The following is an 18634-nucleotide window of genomic DNA, read 5'->3' on the forward strand; positions in this document are numbered from 1 at the left end:
TTTCTGAACGTTTACAAGTACTGCATCCTTTGGAAGACTGTGTTCTTTCTGCAATTTCTCTTCTAAAACAACCTTTGAAAGGGCAAAATAATGTCCTATAAAATTGCTTTCAGGGAAGTCATTAAGAAAATAATAAATACTTCAAAGAATTGAATAAAAATGTTAGTTATATGTCAATATTAAATTTTACTATTTTCATCATAGATACACTATGGAAAATTAAAACTATCACTTATTCACCCAAGGAAAGATTTCTCAACAAAGTGAATCCATCAACAGTATTACATTTGTTTTTATGTAAGAGATATTTTATTAATTTGTTTTCAGCTATCAAGAACCATATGCATATGTTCCTAAAATTATATAATGTCCTTTAATTCATTTATAATAATGATTGTATATTAGCAAACATCTAAATGTTTAGCTAATTGGGTTTCATAAACAACAATATGAGGTAATAAATATTCCTTTCAAATGTCTTCATTTGCAAGAACAATGAAAGTCACTAATCCATTACTCTATCTTGCTTAGAAAACAATTATGAGAAAGTTTTATTAAGATTCTAAATCTAGATTTTAATGGTTTTGAAATGAATTCTTGGTTTCCTCTATCTCCCCAGGAACCAATTATAATAATTTCAAGCACAGTCATATAGCAACTATAATTCAGTGGACTGCTAAAGGTCTTTTTCAAATTTTGCCCCTTCCATCTTTTTTCTGAAGCCGGTTTCTGGTTGGTTCTGTCAATACCAATGGTTCTCGTATGATATATGCTGGATAGATTTTGCCTAACAGTTCAACTTCCACTTGTTGTCCCACTTCACTTAGCTCTACAGGGACGTAAGCAAAAGCCAGACTTTTCTTGATGCTGTAACTGTAGCTTCCAGATGTTGTGTTGCCAACCACCTGAAAAACAAGACCCAATAACCCTCAGCATCTTGGTCACAGCTTGGTTCTCCTCATCTCCAGATGGAAAAACCTCAACTCTAGATTCAACTTACAGTATGAAAGTTTTATTAAATGCTTTCTATTGGAGATAACATCAGAGACACTCGAGGAAAACTTCAGTTTTTTGAGAAGATTAATGAAAATTTACATATTATGAAAAATAATTCTCAAAGTACACATCTATATTACTCTGAAATTTCTCATTTTAAAATAATAACAGCTAGGGCTGGCCCACGGCTCACTTGGGAGAGCGTGGTGCTGACAACACCAAGTCAAGAGTTAAGATCTCCTTACCGGTCATCTTTTTAGATAGATAGATGATAGATAGATAGATAGATAGATAGATAGATAGATAGATAGATAGATAGATAGATAGATAGGTAGGTAGGTAGGTAGATAGATTAAATAATAACACCTAGTTTCTTAATACCTAGCACTGTTTTGCTCAGTTTCATACTAAGAGATCTGATAGGAGAAAAAATGGAATACTTTCATTTTCAACTTTCAAAAAGTTCCCTTCTATCATCACACTAGCATGGCATTAGTAGATGAGGGCAGGGGGGATCTAAAAATTCAAATGCAAACTTAGTCAACTGTCCCTGTTGGGGTTTAGAAAACAGCCTGCCAAAATAGTGCTGAATTATCAATAGTCGATGTGAGGTGAACATTCTATATGAGAGAATATGTATAGAATATATAGTATTTAACAATTCCTGGCAATTGTTAGGCACTTAAATAAGTAGTAACTTTGATGCTTCTATCTTTACCATGTACAAAACATTTTGTTAGAAGCTAGAGGAATGAGTCAAGTCCTGGCACCTACCCTCAAGAGCTTACAGCTTAGTTGGTGAATTAACATAGAAATACAAGAAAATATAATCAGTAAGCCAAGGCGTAAACATGAAGACTAATAATTGAGCCAGGATTTGTTCTACACTTTGAAGGTGGGTGGAACTAGGTTAGCATAGATGTGGGATGAGACCTTCCGGGATAAGGGAAGACATGGACTTAGGGATGAACAAAGAAGTGAACAATCAAAACCAAAGAGGATGAAATAAGGTAACTTGGGATGGTAAACCAGAGAACAACACTGAACAAGGAATCAAACCTCAGGAGATGAAAACAAAGGCTTTATGCTAGAAAAAATTATCTATATAAGAAGCCTGATTAGAAGATAAGACAGTTAATGGAAACCAGATCTAAAGGAAAGGATGAAAGAGAAGGAAAAGCAGAAAAATGTCGTCAAAACGCTGCATGAAAAAAAAGTAAGAGGAAGACAACAAAAGCAAAATAAGATATGTAGTTCTGCTCCACACAGCTTCTCCTGGCCACACAATGTGGCACTAATCCTATAGCCCCATTGTCAGGCAAGGTGGGCTGCTGTAGCTGGCACTCAGAACATTCATGGACCTGAACCAGCCTGGTGATCATACAGCTGCCTCACCAAAGAGCCCACTACAATCAACAGTCTTAGTAGAACATTTCCAGTCTTTCAGATGCTAACACATTTATGTCTTCAAATGCAGACTCCTATCTCTGTAGTCCTGGTGTTTAATTATCTCTTTGAAACCCCAAATCAGAGAAGCTCTCCCTGTGATTTCTGAACTTACTATGGTAAGAACTGGTTGATTAAAAAACAAAACAAACTTGAATGCATTCATTAGCAATAGCTACTCTCTGAAAGATCATTAACTGCCAAGGTATAACACATGATTTAAAATTGCTTTTCTCCTTCAGATCACAGTTGTGATATGAAGGTTCTTCACAAAGTTCATGGAAAGATTCGTATTATCTTTTAATTCTACTTTCTTGTGAACTTTTTGAAGTACACTCGTAAAAGGCAGGGATTTGGGTCAGGGAGGTTAGAGTTTTAATCATTGCTTTTTGAAAGACTTTCTTGGTAACCGTGGTTTCATTTCCCAGTCTACGAAACAGAGATTTGTGTTTGGAGCCCTGGGAGAGTTGACCTGGTTTACTAGGGCAACTTAAGAAAACAGGAAGAGACCTGATCAAGTCTCTGGGTGCAACCCCCTTACTCACTGGGTCAAAAGCCCACAATTACTCTTCGGAGACTACACATGCCATTTTCTCAGCCCCTCCCATCTCCTAACATTCCAGCAGTGATTCGTCTTGTGGCCATTCCACGTTAGTAACCTAAGGAAATACTTATTTTGTGAGTGCTATTTTAAAAATATGCTTTGCTTTCCGCTAGAATTTACTTTCATTTCTACTTTAATTTCTCTCTAATCCAGGGGTTAGCATCCCAGGTTATTTTAGAAGTCTGGCTTTTCCTTTTATCTTATTACTAAATTTCCAGAGAAATGTTTTTCCTCGCATAAATTTGAAATAGTTCTAGCTTAAAATCTTCCAGGTTCAATTCGATCCATTCCTTCTTCCTGTTTAGTAAGTTGTAAGAACAACCTATCCCCACCCTCTGCCTAGCAGATTCTCATTCTTTGTTAAATCAAACATTGACTTTCTTTTTACCAAGGTAAATAATCTTTATTTATTTTTAGCCTTTTCTCATTCCTCTCTTAAATTATGAGACGTCTCTAACTGACTTATAGAAGATAACATGATAAGTGACCTCAGAAAGAGGTAACATATTTAAGTTGGACAGTGTATTGTGTTTTCTTGGCCATCCCTGTGTGCTTTAGTTTATGAATAATGAAAAATAAACCTTCTAAACTCAGCAAACTTCCCCACAAACCTCTTCTTCAAAACTCCCTTCCCAGATAAGCTTCTTTTATAACAAAGCCACCCAATATAGAAAGCCCTTCTCATTACCACCCTTGCGCCTTGCCTTTTAAAAATTAAATCTTATTTAAAATGATAATGCCTCCCTCCAGCACTACCCCGCTCCCGCCTGGACTTTACTTTTCCCCAGGACACTCATCACCATCTGACATGCCACGTATTCTGTTTATTTTGTTCAATGTCTATCTCTCCCTCCCCTAGAATGTGAACTCCATGGGGACAGAGATTCTTGTCTGTTTTGTTCACTTCTGTATCTCCGGTGCCTACAGTCTGGCTGGCACTTAGTAGACACTCAATAAAAAATTGTTGAATAAACCAATAAATGTGTAACTTCTCTCCAGCACTGAAAATATTTGAAAGAATAAAATACCAAATACCAAAAGCAATACAAGTCAGGACAAGTTGGGAAGTAAAAAACAAAAAAATATTTTATATCATTCCAGAGTATAAAAAGGGTCTTTGAAAAAGAGGATCAAAAAGAGGGCCATCTGCATGATAAAATGACGACCCTACTAAGCACCACAGAACAGATAAGCTCATATTAGGAAATTCAACAGATATAATCCTCTAATTGGATCAGCAGCTCTATAAGCAGATGGCATGTGGTAGGAAAGATGAAAAAATATATCATGTAAAGTCAGTACCCATATGGCAAAGGATATAAAATTTTAAAATGGAGCTTGGGTTTTCAGGTTCTTTACCTTTAACTTGGGTATCATCATATTCATGATGGCTAAAAAATTTGTCAGTTGATTGTGGTTGATGTGGGGCTGAATACAGAATATTACAGCATAACATCTCTGTCATTACATGGCCAAGTAAAACAGAACATTGGTGGAAGGAAGAGTGTAGATCATATTAAGAAGGACTGAGGAAGTTGGGTAGAAATAGAATGAAAATGTAAAAACAAGGAAAGATGAGGTGGGGAAAATGAAATGACTAGAGAAAAAAATTAATTAGAGGTGGAAAGAACCTTAGACATTATCTCAGCCAATGGCTCCATTTTATAGATGAGGAAACTGAGGCCCAGAAATCAGGTCAGGATCAGGTCAAGCAGTTAGTTAATGGCAGAGTTGGTTATCAGTAGAAATTATGTAAATTATGGGCAAATCTGAAATTGGAGTAAGAACATATTTTAAGAAAACAGGGTTGAAAGAGACATAGAACAGAAAGAGGAAAGGGAGCTGGTGAGGAAAGTAGGAATGGCTTAAACAGAAGAGCCAACTCAGCCTAATTTAAGAAGAAAGTAGAGGTCAGCCTGTCAAGTACGATAGAAGGGTGAAGGAGCTTGAGATCTGAGAAAAGTGTTGACTTCACAATGTCTAATAAAATCCACCTGCTACTCAAAAGTACAAGAACTGTGGGTATATTATTAAGTTCCAAAGAGACAACAGGGGACATTAGCAGAGACAGAAAAGAGGAAATTCAAGCATTCAGCATTTCTTAGAAGAATGGACAAGAAACCCAGAGTCCAACTATACCTGAGTTGGAAATCAGCTCCACTAGTCACAGGCTGTGTAACCTCAAGCTAGTTACTTAACCTCCCTGAGCCCCAAAGCCTCATCTTTAAAATAGAGATGATCATACATATCTGGCAGGGGTGTTGTAAAATTATATGAGAGAGTACATGAAAAATATCTGGCATATAATAGGAATTCAGTAGATGTTAGTTCTAGGTCAAACTGACCCATGCCTTAGCCCAAATTGTCATTTCTTTAGTAATCCAAAGGCTGTGATCTGACCGGATTTCCCCACCTCTAGCGCTCTTCTTGGCACTGAAGAGATGGAGAAAATGGAAACAAATATGAGGATATTTCAAAAAGTTCACGGGAAGATTCATAATATCTTCCAATTCAATTTTTTTCATGAAATTGTTTAAGTATCCTCACATAAAGTAAGCTGCAGTGAATTAGAAAATACTCAGACACAGAACCTCTGAGTTTTGGGTATTGACCATGCTGGCCTTACTCAGTATAGAACAGCTGCTTGGATGAGCCTTGAAGGCCCTGTGCCTCCCCGTGGTCTAAGCTGAGTGCCCCACACCTGCCTGATAACACCAGCCAAACCACATCAAAATGGGAAACCAAACTGGGTTTTACGAATAGTCATAAAAAGTGGAGAAAATGAAGTTCCATTGCTAAGTCATCTAATGAGCTCTGGTTTTACTGAATACAAATAGAGAGAATGAAACGTAAAATTCCAAAGTGAGAAAAAGGTAATTTTGCTTTTCCTGAAGAACCAAATGGTTTCCACTTTTCACTTTACTTTCTAAGATTCTACCCTCTATTGTCACAGGTGTTTTCATTTGGAAATTTTTTTCTGCTGATATGCTAACTACCTCCTTCTGAAAGATCCCTGAGAAGCTAAATCAGAAGGCCAAATTCTTTATAAAATCTATCTTTTATATTCGCAGATATGGATGTGGTGAGTAAATAAATCATTCCACCTCTAAATCATACCTTCCTCATTGTCTTGTGTATTTCAGGTCCTTGGGTTTTGTTTTTGTTTTTTTAATCAAAGCATATAGAATTTTATGTTTTCAAAAATGAACAGCATTTCATTTTCCTTTCATTTAATTGCTTTCTGTTTCTTGAATGTCAGCTCAGAAATCAAAAGTGTGTCATCCCTCAAATAAACAAACAAATAAACAGCAAAAGACTCCAAAGGGAAACCGACAGAAGCAAGGAGCGTGTCTGCTGCAGAAGCTGCCGTGGCCCTGGGCAGTAAGGACCTCAGCACTCACCTTGCCATCGTGCCAGACGCTTTCATTTCCCTCTGGGTCAACATCATCCGTTGCCAAGGTGAGGCAGACCAATCTCCGTTTCAGCCCCATGGCTTTAATCTGTTTCAGTGCTTGCTTTCCTATGAAGTCTGCTGGCTGCAAGAATCCAGGATAATGATGATGAATGAATGCTCAGACACTGTGACAAGGTTAGAGATGCAAGCATTTAAATTTGTCTTTGCTATTTTCTCTTCAATTACACATTAAATAAAAATACAGATTGGATCAAATGTCTAGACAAATATTTCTTAGTCCTCGAATGACAGTATCAACCATCTATTCCTTCAGAATGTTAGACTTAAGAGTAATAACTTGTGATGACAATTTTACCAGAACCACCTAGGCAGAAAAGCATCAGGCATATTGTGACGGTGGGTTATGAAAGTGACCCTTGTATCTAATAGATCCGGACAGGGGTATGGGCTGTCATGAGCAAAGCACAACTCAATTTTACATATAGGAAGCCTTTTACAGGAAAGAAAGTCACTTTTTCGAAATGTGATGCTAAAACAACCCCAAAATGTCATTTTTTTTTTCCTTCAGAATAACGGCCTCTGGAACTCATTGAGTATTGGGTTGCATATATTAGTTCATTCAGGAAACATTTATTGAGCCTCTACTATCTGTGAGGCATCATGCTAGGCCCTTTGGTTACAAAATGGGTCAGACACCAACAGTTTGACAAAGATCTTATTCTCTAACACTGTGCTTTACAACATGTCTTCTTCCATGCAATACATGACAGATGACATTCATGTTTCTAATATACTCCCATGGACACACTCAGGGTTATTCCCTGTGCAGTACAAGTGAGTGAGAGTGACATTGTTGTAGGGATAACCTTGAATCCATTCTTATGTGTTAAAAAAAAAAAAAGTAGGAATCAGGCAAACTTGAAGACTATCCCACTTATTAGTAATACTCCTCACAACTGAGTAAGACACACAGGTGAGCAATGATTCCTCAGTGGAGACACTGAGCTCATAAGGGAGATATTATTCTACCCAACCAGAATGCCCGGGAACACTTGCTAACTGATAAACTAGTCAGAGGCTAAGAGCAAGGAGATTGCCCAGGAGGGAAGGCGGACATCTCGTGGGATGTCAGGGTAGGCGTCCACATAGTGTGCCCAAACAAGCAGCTCTTATCTTATGAAGGGGTGGAGGCTTTAAGGAATTTGTGATATACAAATTATGTCTCTGCTGAAGGAGATTTAATCAGAGATGACAATGTGGAAAACAAGATTCTCAAAACATTTCTCATATACAGAGTCACTACTCTCGGAAAGAAAAGCATGAAAACCGCCACAAACTTTAAGAAGGAAACAATATTTCATGTCAAAGATGTCCTTCATCACCAACATTTAGGATGTGTACAGCTCTTTCTGCACACGAAACATTTAGGACTGAGTACAATACACCCCCTTAGCCTCCCAGAGAAGCAGCAACAGGCTTCACTTGCCCTCACTTGTCCTCTGCCTGAGACTCCCCCAGTTCCCTCTTTTTTTCTGATACAGAGCTTCTAGGATGAGCCCAAATAAAGTAGGATCTCTACGGATATTGCAACTTTAAATTGCTGATCCGCACAGGGAGCTAAAGAAAGTTTCCGTTAGCAAAGGTTAAAATAATGTGAAATGAAAGTCTAGTTCTCTCCTTCCCTGGCATGATCCAGGTGGTAAGAACCAACTATATGGCTTTATTATAAAACGAGATCACAAAAATTGAAAACAAAACAAAACAAAACAAAAAAACACTTGAACCACATTATTTAATACAGAACCAATGGGGGGAAAAATCACAGGAAGAACTCAATTTATTTGAATTCATATATAGGATAAATGCACAATAACAAAAGTCATAACAACCAAAGTTTGCTATAATTAAAGCATGCATATCTAAATAAAAAAGGGAGTTTCAAGATGGCGGCGGCTGCGGCGGCTGGCGCGGAGTAGCTGAGGTGGAAAAGGTGGCCACTGGGCCTCAGGCAGCCGGGAAACTTGTGGACCTTCCTCTGGCCATCTCTTAAGGGAGGACTGCTGCTGCTGGCCGGTCGTGGGGGCTCAACGCCACTTTGCCCCCGGCAGGAGAGGCTGCCTCATTTACAGGCAACAGCTTTGAAGTGTGGAGCAGGAAAAGAACTGATTCTTAGCTGCAAAAGTGAGTCTTGAAACAGGGAACACGGCGCCAGGGCTGCTGTGGATGCAGCCAGGATCCCGGAGGCTGGGGCCGCACTGAAGGCGGCCAGCTGCCCTATTCAGGATTCGAGGTTTCAGGCCGGCATTAAAGAAGATTCCTGGGAGCGCCCGAGTGGCGCCGCGACTGAACAGCCTGAGGCGGCAGCGCCGAGAACACGGAAGGCAACAAACCAGAGACAGAGCGAGCGCCCGACCTGGCACAGCACTGTGAGTGATCCCTGGCACAGCTCTGTTCGGGGGGTGAATGCCCACGCGGCTCCCGCCTGCACCACCAGGCCACTCACTGCCACGGTGCTGCCTCCATTTTCCCAGGTGCGGGCAGCTCTGCCCTGCTCGGCCATCACTGAGCCCATTTGCTTGGCCTGGCGCGGGGCTTTCCGGACCCTGCGGGCCGACCTCCTCTCCCACTCCCTCCGCGGTTCTCTGGCAGGACTGGGGGTGTGGGGCGTCCTGACCAGTTTTGGGAGGGCTAGGAAGTACGGGCGGGCCGACTGTCACTCCACCACACCCTGGGCTCCGGCCCCGGTAAACTTCCTGTTACTGGGAGGCAGATACCATCTCTGCGACCACCAGTTTGGAAAAAAGCCTAACGAATTTCTGGTTGGGAATAGTGCGGTAGGAGAGTTCCCAGGTCCGCTTGAAACTGCCGGAGAGCAGGCTGCAGGCGGGCACTAGACTCGGTTTATACCGGGGGGATACAAAGGTGAACAAGACCCGAGAAAGATCTACACAGTGCTACAAAGGCACCCAGAGAGACCGGTCGTCTGTGCCTAGCAGAAACCTGGTAGACTTCCTGGGCGAGGCGGTGCTGAGCAGGGTCTTGAAGGCCCAGCTGATAGACGAGGGGTGCAGAAGACACGCCCCAGCCCAACACAGTGTGCACAGAGGTGGGAGACCTGCGGCCAGGGAGGCGGAGACTCGACAGAAACCACACCCGGTGGGGTCGCCACTGCACGATCTAACAGCCTGGGCCAGAGCACACGGAACGGGGAGAAGTCCTGTACAGAAAGTGAAAGCTCAACAGAGATCACACACCCTGTGGTACGTGATCCACCAGCCCAGCAGAGTACAAGCTGACCAGAAAGGTGGATCCCCGGAGAAGCCCAGGACCCGAGGCAACCACACACACAAGACACTAGAGGCCAACTGAGCAGTCACGGCGGGAGCCATACCAAATTGGCAACCACAGCAACATCCTAGTTAGTCATTAGTCTTAAACCGGTGGACTGTGAAACCCCCTGCCACAATGAATAAACACCAAAAAAAAGACACCAGAAATACAAAAAATCAAGAAAGTACACCACCAAAAGTTAATAAATCTCATACTCTAGATCCTATAGAACAAGAAGCCCTTGAAATAACTGACAAGGAATTTCGAGTGATAATTCTAAGGAAACTGAATGAGATACAAGAAAACTCAGCTAGACATCATGATGAAATGAGGAAAAGTATACAGGATCTGAAAGAGGAAATATACAAGGAAATCAATGTCCTGAAAAAAAATGTAGCAGAACTTGCTGAACTGAAGAAGTTATTCAGCGAAATAAAAAACACAATGGAGAGTTTAACCAGCAGGCTTGTCGAAGTTGAAGAGAGAACCTCTGAACTTGAAGATGGGCTGTTTGAAATAACACAAGCAGACAAAAAGAAAGAAAAAAGAATCAAGGACATGGAAGAAAATCTGAGAGAGATATCAGACAACCTCAAGCGCTCAAATATCCGAGTCATGGGTATTCCAGAAGGGGAGGAAAATGGAGATTCCATTGAAAACATATTCAACAAAATAGTGGCAGAAAACTTCCCAGGTATAGGAAAAATCACAGATCTTCAGATCCAGGAAGCTCAACGATCTCCAAACGTATTCAACCCAAAAAGGCCTTCTCCAAGACATGTCATAGTCAAATTGGCAAAACTCAGAGACAAAGAGAGAATCTTAAAAGCTGCAAGAGAGAAGCGTCAAATCACCTATAAGGGAGCCCCAATCAGGTTAACATCAGACTTCTCATCACAAACCCTAAAAGCTAGAAAGGAATGGGATGATATTTTCAAAATACTAAAAGACAAAGATTGCCAGCCAAGAATACTTTACCCTGCAAGGCTATCCTTCCGAAATGAGGGGCAAATAGTATATTTCTCAGACAAACAAAAACTGCGGGAGTTCACTACCACAAGACCACCCTTACAAGAAATCCTCAAGGGAGTACTGGGTTTGGTTCCTGAAAAATAACTACCACTGCCATAAAAACCTAAGAAAAATCTAAACCCGCTAGTACAATAAAAATGGCATTCATGAAGAGAAAACAAGCTAACAAAAACACTATCTACAACCTAAGGAACCAACAAACAAAGAAACCAAACAGTAAATCAGAAAGCAAGGAACAAAAGACACCTAAGACAACCAAACAACCAAGAAAATGCTAGGAATAAATCAACACCTTTCAATAACAACTCTTAATGTTAAAGGCTTAAATTCCCCAATTAAAAGACACAGACTGGCTGACTGGATCAAAAAGCAGGACCCAACTATATGCTGCCTACAAGAGACCCACCTCACCCATAAAGATTCACACAGACTAAGAGTGAAAGGATGGAAAAAGATTTACCATGCAAACAGAAAAGAAAAACGAGCTGGAGTGGCTATTCTTATATCTGACAAAATAGACTTTAAACTAAAAACCATAAAAAGAGACAATGAGGGACACTACTTAATGATAAAAGGACTGATCCATCAAGAAGACATAACAATCATAAATATGTACGCACCCAATGTTGGAGCAGCCAGATTTATAAAACAAACTCTATTAGACCTAAAGAAGGAAATAGACACTAATACCATAATAGCAGGGGACCTGAACACTCCACTGTCAATATTAGACAGATCATCTAGGCAAAGAATCAGTAGAGAAACACAAGATCTAAACAAGACTCTAGACCAATTGGAATTGGCAGATATCTACAGAACATTCCACCCAACAACCTCAGAATATTCATTCTTCTCAGCAGCACATGGATCATTCTCCAGGATAGATCACATATTAGGTCACAAATCAAGTCTCAATAAATTCAAAAAAATTGGAATTATCCCATGTATCTTCTCAGACCACAATGGATTAAAACTAGAAATTAATAACAAACAAAACTCTGGAAACTATACAAACACATGGAAATTAAACAGCATTCTACTTAATGACATATGGGTCCAAGAAGAAATCAAGCAGGAAATCAAAAAGTTTATTGAAACTAATGAAAACAATGATACATCATACCAAAACCTGTGGGATACTGCAAAAGCAGTACTGAGGGGGAAATTTATTGCATTAAACGCTCACTTCAGAAGAATGGAAAGATGGCAAGTGAACAACCTAACACTTCACCTTAAAGAACTAGAAAAACAAGAACAATCCAATCCTAAAGTTAGCAGACGGAAAGAAATCATTAAGATCAGAGCAGAACTGAATGAAATTGAAAACGAAAAAACAATTCAAAAGATCAACGAATCAAAAAGTTGGTTTTTTGAAAAGATAAATAAAATTGACAAACCATTAGCATGGCTAACAAAAAAAAGAAGAGAGAAGACTCAAATAACAAAAATTAGAAATGAAAAAGGCGATATTACAACTGATTCATCTGAAATACAAGGAATCATTCGAGACTTCTATAAACAACTGTACGCCAACAAATTTGAAAATCTGGAGGAAATGGATAAATTTCTGGACACACACAAGCTCCCAAAACTGAACCGTGAAGACGTAGAAAATCTGAACAGACCAATAACAATAAAGGAGATTGAAGCTGTTATCAGAAGGCTCCCAACAAAGAAAAGCCCAGGACCAGATGGATTCACAGCAGAATTTTACCAAACATTCAAAGAGGAATTGACACCGATTCTTTACAAACTATTCCAAAAGATTGAAACGGACGCAAATCTCCCAAACTCATTCTATGAAGCAAACATCATCCTGATACCAAAACCAGGTAAAGATATAACCAAAAAAGAAAACTACAGGCCGATATCCTTGATGAATATAGATGCAAAAATCCTCACTAAAATACTAGCAAACAGAATACAGCAACACATACGAAAAATTATTCATCACGATCAAGTGGGATTCATCCCAGGGATGCAAGGTTGGTTCAACATACGCAAATCAATAAATGTGATACACCATATTAATAAACTCAAACACAAGGACCATATGATCATCTCTATAGATGCTGAAAAAGCATTTGATAAAGTTCAGCACTCATTCATGACAAAGACCCTCTATAAGTTAGGTATAGAGGGAAAGTATCTCAACATAATTAAAGCCATATATGCCAAACCCACTGCCAATATCATCCTGAATGGGGAAAAGCTGAAAGCTTTTCCTTTAAGAACAGGCACTAGACAAGGATGCCCACTCTCACCACTCCTATTCAACATAGTGTTGGAAGTACTAGCCAGAGCAATCAGAGAAGAGAAGGAAATAAAGGGCATCCAGATTGGAAAAGATGAAGTCAAACTGTCCCTGTTTGCAGATGACATGATCCTATATATCGAACAGCCTAAAACCTCTACAAAAAAACTGTTGGAATTGATAAATGATTTCAGCACAGTAGCAGGATACAAAATCAACACACAAAAATCAGTAGCATTTCTTTTCTCCAATAGTGAACATGCAGAAGGAGAAATCAAGAAAGCCTGCCCATTTACAATAGCCACCAAAAAAATAAAATACTTAGGAATTGAGTTAACCAAGGAGGTGAAAAATCTCTATAATGAGAACTACAAACCACTGCTGAGAGAAATTAGAGAGGATACAAGAAGATGGAAAGATATTCCATGCTCTTGGATTGGAAGAATCAACATAGTGAAAATGTCCATACTACCCAAAGTGATATACAAATTCAATGCAATCCCCATCAAAATTCCAAAGACATTTTTCTCAGAAATGGAAAAAACTATTCAGACATTTATATGGAACAATAAAAGACCACGAATAGCCAAAGCAATGCTCAGCAAAAAAAATAAAGCTGGAGGCATAACACTACCTGACTTTAAGCTATACTACAAAGCTATAATAACCAAAACAGTATGGTACTGGCATAAAAACAGACACACTGACCAATGGAATAGAATAGAGAATCCAGAAATCAACCCACACACTTACTGCCATCTGATCTTTGACAAAGGCACCAAGCCTATTCACTGGGGAAGGGACTGCCTCTTCAGCAAGTGGTGCTGGGATAACTGGATATCGATATGCAGGAGAATGAAACTAGATCCATACCTCTCACCGTATACTAAAATCAACTCAAAATGGATTAAGGATTTAAATATACACCCTGAGACAATAAAACTTCTTAAAGAAAACATAGGGGAAACACTTCAGGAAATAGGACTGGGCACAGACTTCATGAATACGACCCCAAAAGCACGGGCAACCAAAGGAAAAATAAACAAATGGGATTATATCAAACTAAAAAGCTTCTGCACAGCAAAAGAAACAATTAAAAGAGTTAAAAGACAACCAACAGAGTGGGAGAAAATATTTGCAAAATATACATCTGACAAAGGATTAATATCCAGAATATATAAGGAACTCAAACAACTTTACAAGAAGAAAACAAGCAACCCAATTAAAAAATGGGCAAAAGAGCTAAGTAGGCATTTCTCTAAGGAAGATATCCAAATGGCCAACAGACATATGAAAAAATGCTCAACATCACTCAGCATCCGGGAAATGCAAATCAAAACCACATTGAGATACCATCTAACCCCAGTTAGGATGGCTAAAATCCAAAAGACTATGAACGATAAATGCTGGCGAGGCTGCGGAGAAAAAGGAACTCTCATACATTGTTGGTGGGACTGCAAAATGGTGCAGCCTCTATGGAAAATGGTATGGAGGTTCCTCAAACAATTGCAGATAGATCTACCATACGACCCAGCTATCCCACTGTTGGGAATATATCCAGACGAATGGAAATCATCAAGTCGAAGGTATACCTGTTTCCCAATGTTTATTGCAGCACTCTTTACAATAGCCAAGAGTTGGAACCAGCCCAAATGCCCATCATCAGATGAGTGGATACGGAAAATGTGGTACATCTACACAATGGAATACTACTCAGGTATAAAAACGAATGAAATACTGCCATTTGCAACAACATGGATGGACCTTGAGAGAATTATATTAAGTGAAACAAGTCAGGCACAGAAAGAGAAATACCACATGTTCTCACTTATTGGAGGGAGCTAAAAATTAATATATAAATTCACACACACACATACACACATACACACACAAACCGGGGGGCGGGGAGGAAGAAGATATAACAACCACAATTATTTGAAGTTGATACAACAAACAAACAGAAAGGACATTGTTGGGGGGGAGGGGGGGAGGGAGAAGGGAGGGAGGTTTTGGTGATGGGGAGCATTAATCAGCTACAATGTATATCGACAAAATAAAATTAAAAAATAAATAAATAAATAAATAAATAAATAAATAAATAAATAAATAAAAAAGAACTCTGTAACAACAACAAAATTTTTTTCTATCTTATTTTGGGGAGTGGAGGGGGCAGCTGGATGGTACAAGGATCTGGAGGGTCCAAACCCTTGACCTTGGTGTTATAACACCATGCTCTAACCAACTGAGCAACTGCAGCCCCTTGCTATCTTTTTAAAAGGGGACTTGCTGCCATAGATAAATAATGACAAGTGGTGGGGTTTTTTTGTTTGCTTGTTTTTGTTTTTGTAAGTTCTTGTCTACGTAGCAGTCAGTAGCTAAAGAGAAAAAAGTCTCATGCCTTAACTGTGTGGAAAAGCACAATTCTGAGTGACCCATGCACTAGACACTAGATTGTGATTTGCAGAGGGCCAGCAGATCCTAAATCATTTCCTCACCTCCTGTTATGGAATCTGAATCTTCACCATTTAGATCTTGAAGGTTCTTGGTCGTTCTGAGTTCCTTATTAAAGAATTTTCTTACAATTATTCAACTGTTGTTAAGTCCCTGCTGTATATCAAATACTGTGTTAGGCATGGAGTACTCAGAGCTTAATAGAACATGGTCGTGCAGCTTCGGGGAGGCCCCTGGGGAAGTGCGACCCCCTTCCCTCCACATCGCAACATGCCCAGTCCTGAAATTATTATATCTCCTCAATGTTGTAACATATTAGAGGAAAAAAGAACAATTGGAGATTATTGGAAACATAACACATGGTAGCATATCAATCAGCAATACTGGTTTTGAAACCATGACTCATAGTTGGTTCTGTTTGTAAAAATCACAAATGTTGTATAAGCTTAAAACAAGTTAAGTCTAATATGTGGAGTAGAAATGCAGATAAACAAACAAGCTATGATAGAGGTGTGTACAGTGGGGGCACTGGGAAGAGCGCCACCACTTCTGCCTGGGGAGAGAGGGTGGGAATGGGGGCAGCATTCTCCTACCACCAATTTCATAGAGAAAGTGGCTTGAGTTGAGTTTTAAAAGATGAATAGGTTTCATAATAACTATTGTCTGCATAACCTTTTCCAAAAGCGCTTGTACTTACATTATAATTTGATCTTCCCAACAATCCACAGATGGTGAATTTAGGGTCTAAAAGAAGTGAATTAACTCAGCCAAAGACAAGCCATCAACAAACTGGTTAAAAAGCAAGATCCCAGGAGTCTCAGCCCCATTCTTTTCCTCTACTGTGAATGGCCTTCACTGAGCCACTGAAGCCAATACCTGCTACTCCTCTGGAGGGGATGTTGGAAAGCTGGCCATGACCAAAGCTTGCAGAATTGGGGCCTTTTGGGGCCGCTGGATGAGAGCTATTGGGGTGGGGTGTCAGGAAGGGGACGAGTGCTGGAAGAGGAGCCTAACTCTACCTTTGCCAATTCACAATTTTAACAAAGGCCAAGTAACAACATCAGGTTTCAACTAATCATGAGACAAACAGCAAAGTGTGTGTGCATGTTTGGGGTGGAGGGCAGACTATTTTCTTTAGAAAAAAAATTACAGTCATAAACTCAGTAAAAAATAATAAATAACATTAATAAGTAACATTTACAATTTTATTAGGCACCTGTCATGTGTCAGACACTATGCTGAGGGCTTTCCATTCATGAGCTCATTTAATCCTCATGGCAACCCTATGAGATAGAGATTTTCATCCCCAGTTTACGGAAGAGTAAACGGAGGCTCAGTTACAGGCAACATAAATCAGCACCTCAGATTCAATCCATATTTTTTTAAATGCCTGTGCCTGGAGTCTATCACTAGAAAGCAAGGCTGATATAAATACTCTAAATGAAGAGTGTTTCTTTTAAATTTCTTCTACGTGGCCTGATCCTATTTTGAATGACATGCATTACACCATATTTTTGCACTATGTGAAAGTATTTGAATACACCCTGAAGGTTATTATTAATAAAATTTGACATCTATATCTGTATATCCCTGAATTAGGAAGTGATCTTGTTAGTAATATCATCCTCAGACATGAATGAAAGCAATATTCTCACAAACAACAACCAAACCTCACTGAAAGTAAGAAACATACTCACAACACAGATAGGAGATAGCATCTGCCCCTTGAGACATTTCCCCCTCCCCAAACTAACCAGGCTCCTGACTTAGGAAGATTTAAAGTGGGGTGATCGAATTGCATTCTCATTTTACTTGGCTTTCCTCCCAAGATTGTAGATTTTACTCTACTATAGAGTTATTAATTATAAATGAGAGAAAAATGTGCCTGAAGGTTAATGCTGTAATTAAAATTGGTGCTTTCGAGATGACCCAAGAATATATTTCTTTAATGAGTCATTGCCAAATTAACTATATAAATAGCCATTAATATCTCTGAGAAATGTACACATTTCTGGGGCACTGAGACTATAGCTTAAAAATAGACTTGGCTGGTGTTTTTTAAATTTATTAATTTCAAATAGCAATAAGAGCTGTTAAAACAGCCACCTGTAACATGTACCAAATATAACATCCACCTATATGAAAATATTAAGTAAATTTTAGGTGAAATATAATTACTCATCTCTTATTGGCTCTATTAAAAGCACACATATTAAAGCACAAATCAGTATTTTTTTGGTCATGATTCTTAGGGCCATGGAGAGTTCTCAGATATGTAGTTAAAGTCAAATTTGACAGCAGCAGTGGTAGGAAGAGTCCGATATGGAGAGTCAGGGTAGTTGGCTGGAACAAACCAAGGGGGAGACGATGGAACTTTAGTCTTGGACCTTTCCTTTTCTGTCTATGCAGAGTCAAAACGCATCAGAAAATTCATGGAAGTCATCAGTTTGATTTAATCTTTTAGCCAAAATCCTCTTAATCTAAATATCAAAAGTTCTAAAGACATAAGGGAACCAGTGTAACATCCTGTATTCCCATAAACCCCCTCCTTAGAAATCAGGCACAGACTGAAGAGAGACCCCACCGCTCACCAGCTTCTGCAAGTGGCGGAGTGAAGATGAAAATCCAGGTGACAGCTTCTGCCACTGCCCTTTAATACTTTCCTGAAAAGCTCCTCATTTAAAATGGGCTTTGGATCATCACTTAAAACAATCCTAATGGGAATCCCTTTGTGAAGCATGTAGCCATTATTAACCTACGGTCTATGTAAATCCTAAATTCCTTTGGTCCGTTGTTCAGAACCCTGTACACCTGCAGATGTCTCACCAACACTAATAAAACCATTCACTGGATTCATTCATCTGGGGGAATGGATTGATTTAATACATCCCCCATTCAAGACAAATTATAGCATTGTTCATTTCATATTCCAAGAATTAGAATCACGGAAGTCTTTAAGCAAGTAGAAAACTTAGTCCGGTCTTGCTTTTCACAGGAGAAAAATAAGGCCCAACAAAGTCTTGCCTAAAGTGACAAAGTGAGTTAGCACCAAACCTGGAACGCAGGCTCCTCAACTCTTGGTTCCTTCTCCACTGCGTAGAGCTTC

General features: G+C 39.4%; 1 protein-coding gene across 1 annotated transcript in view; it reads right to left on the reverse strand.

The window, feature by feature from the left end:
* Window positions 1-689: 689 nt before the first annotated feature.
* DMGDH (dimethylglycine dehydrogenase) overlaps window positions 690-18634 on the reverse strand; it is a 67385-nt gene continuing 49440 nt past the window's right edge. The window contains exons 15-16 of the mRNA XM_063087605.1: window positions 6448-6582; window positions 690-905 (exon numbers count right to left, since the gene is read on the reverse strand). Of these exons, the coding sequence (XP_062943675.1) occupies window positions 690-905; window positions 6448-6582 (351 nt within the window). The remainder of the gene's footprint in view (window positions 906-6447; window positions 6583-18634) is intronic.

The sequence above is a fragment of the Cynocephalus volans genome, chromosome 2, assembly GCF_027409185.1.
Source record: "Cynocephalus volans isolate mCynVol1 chromosome 2, mCynVol1.pri, whole genome shotgun sequence".
Classification (NCBI taxonomy): Eukaryota; Metazoa; Chordata; class Mammalia; order Dermoptera; family Cynocephalidae; genus Cynocephalus; species Cynocephalus volans.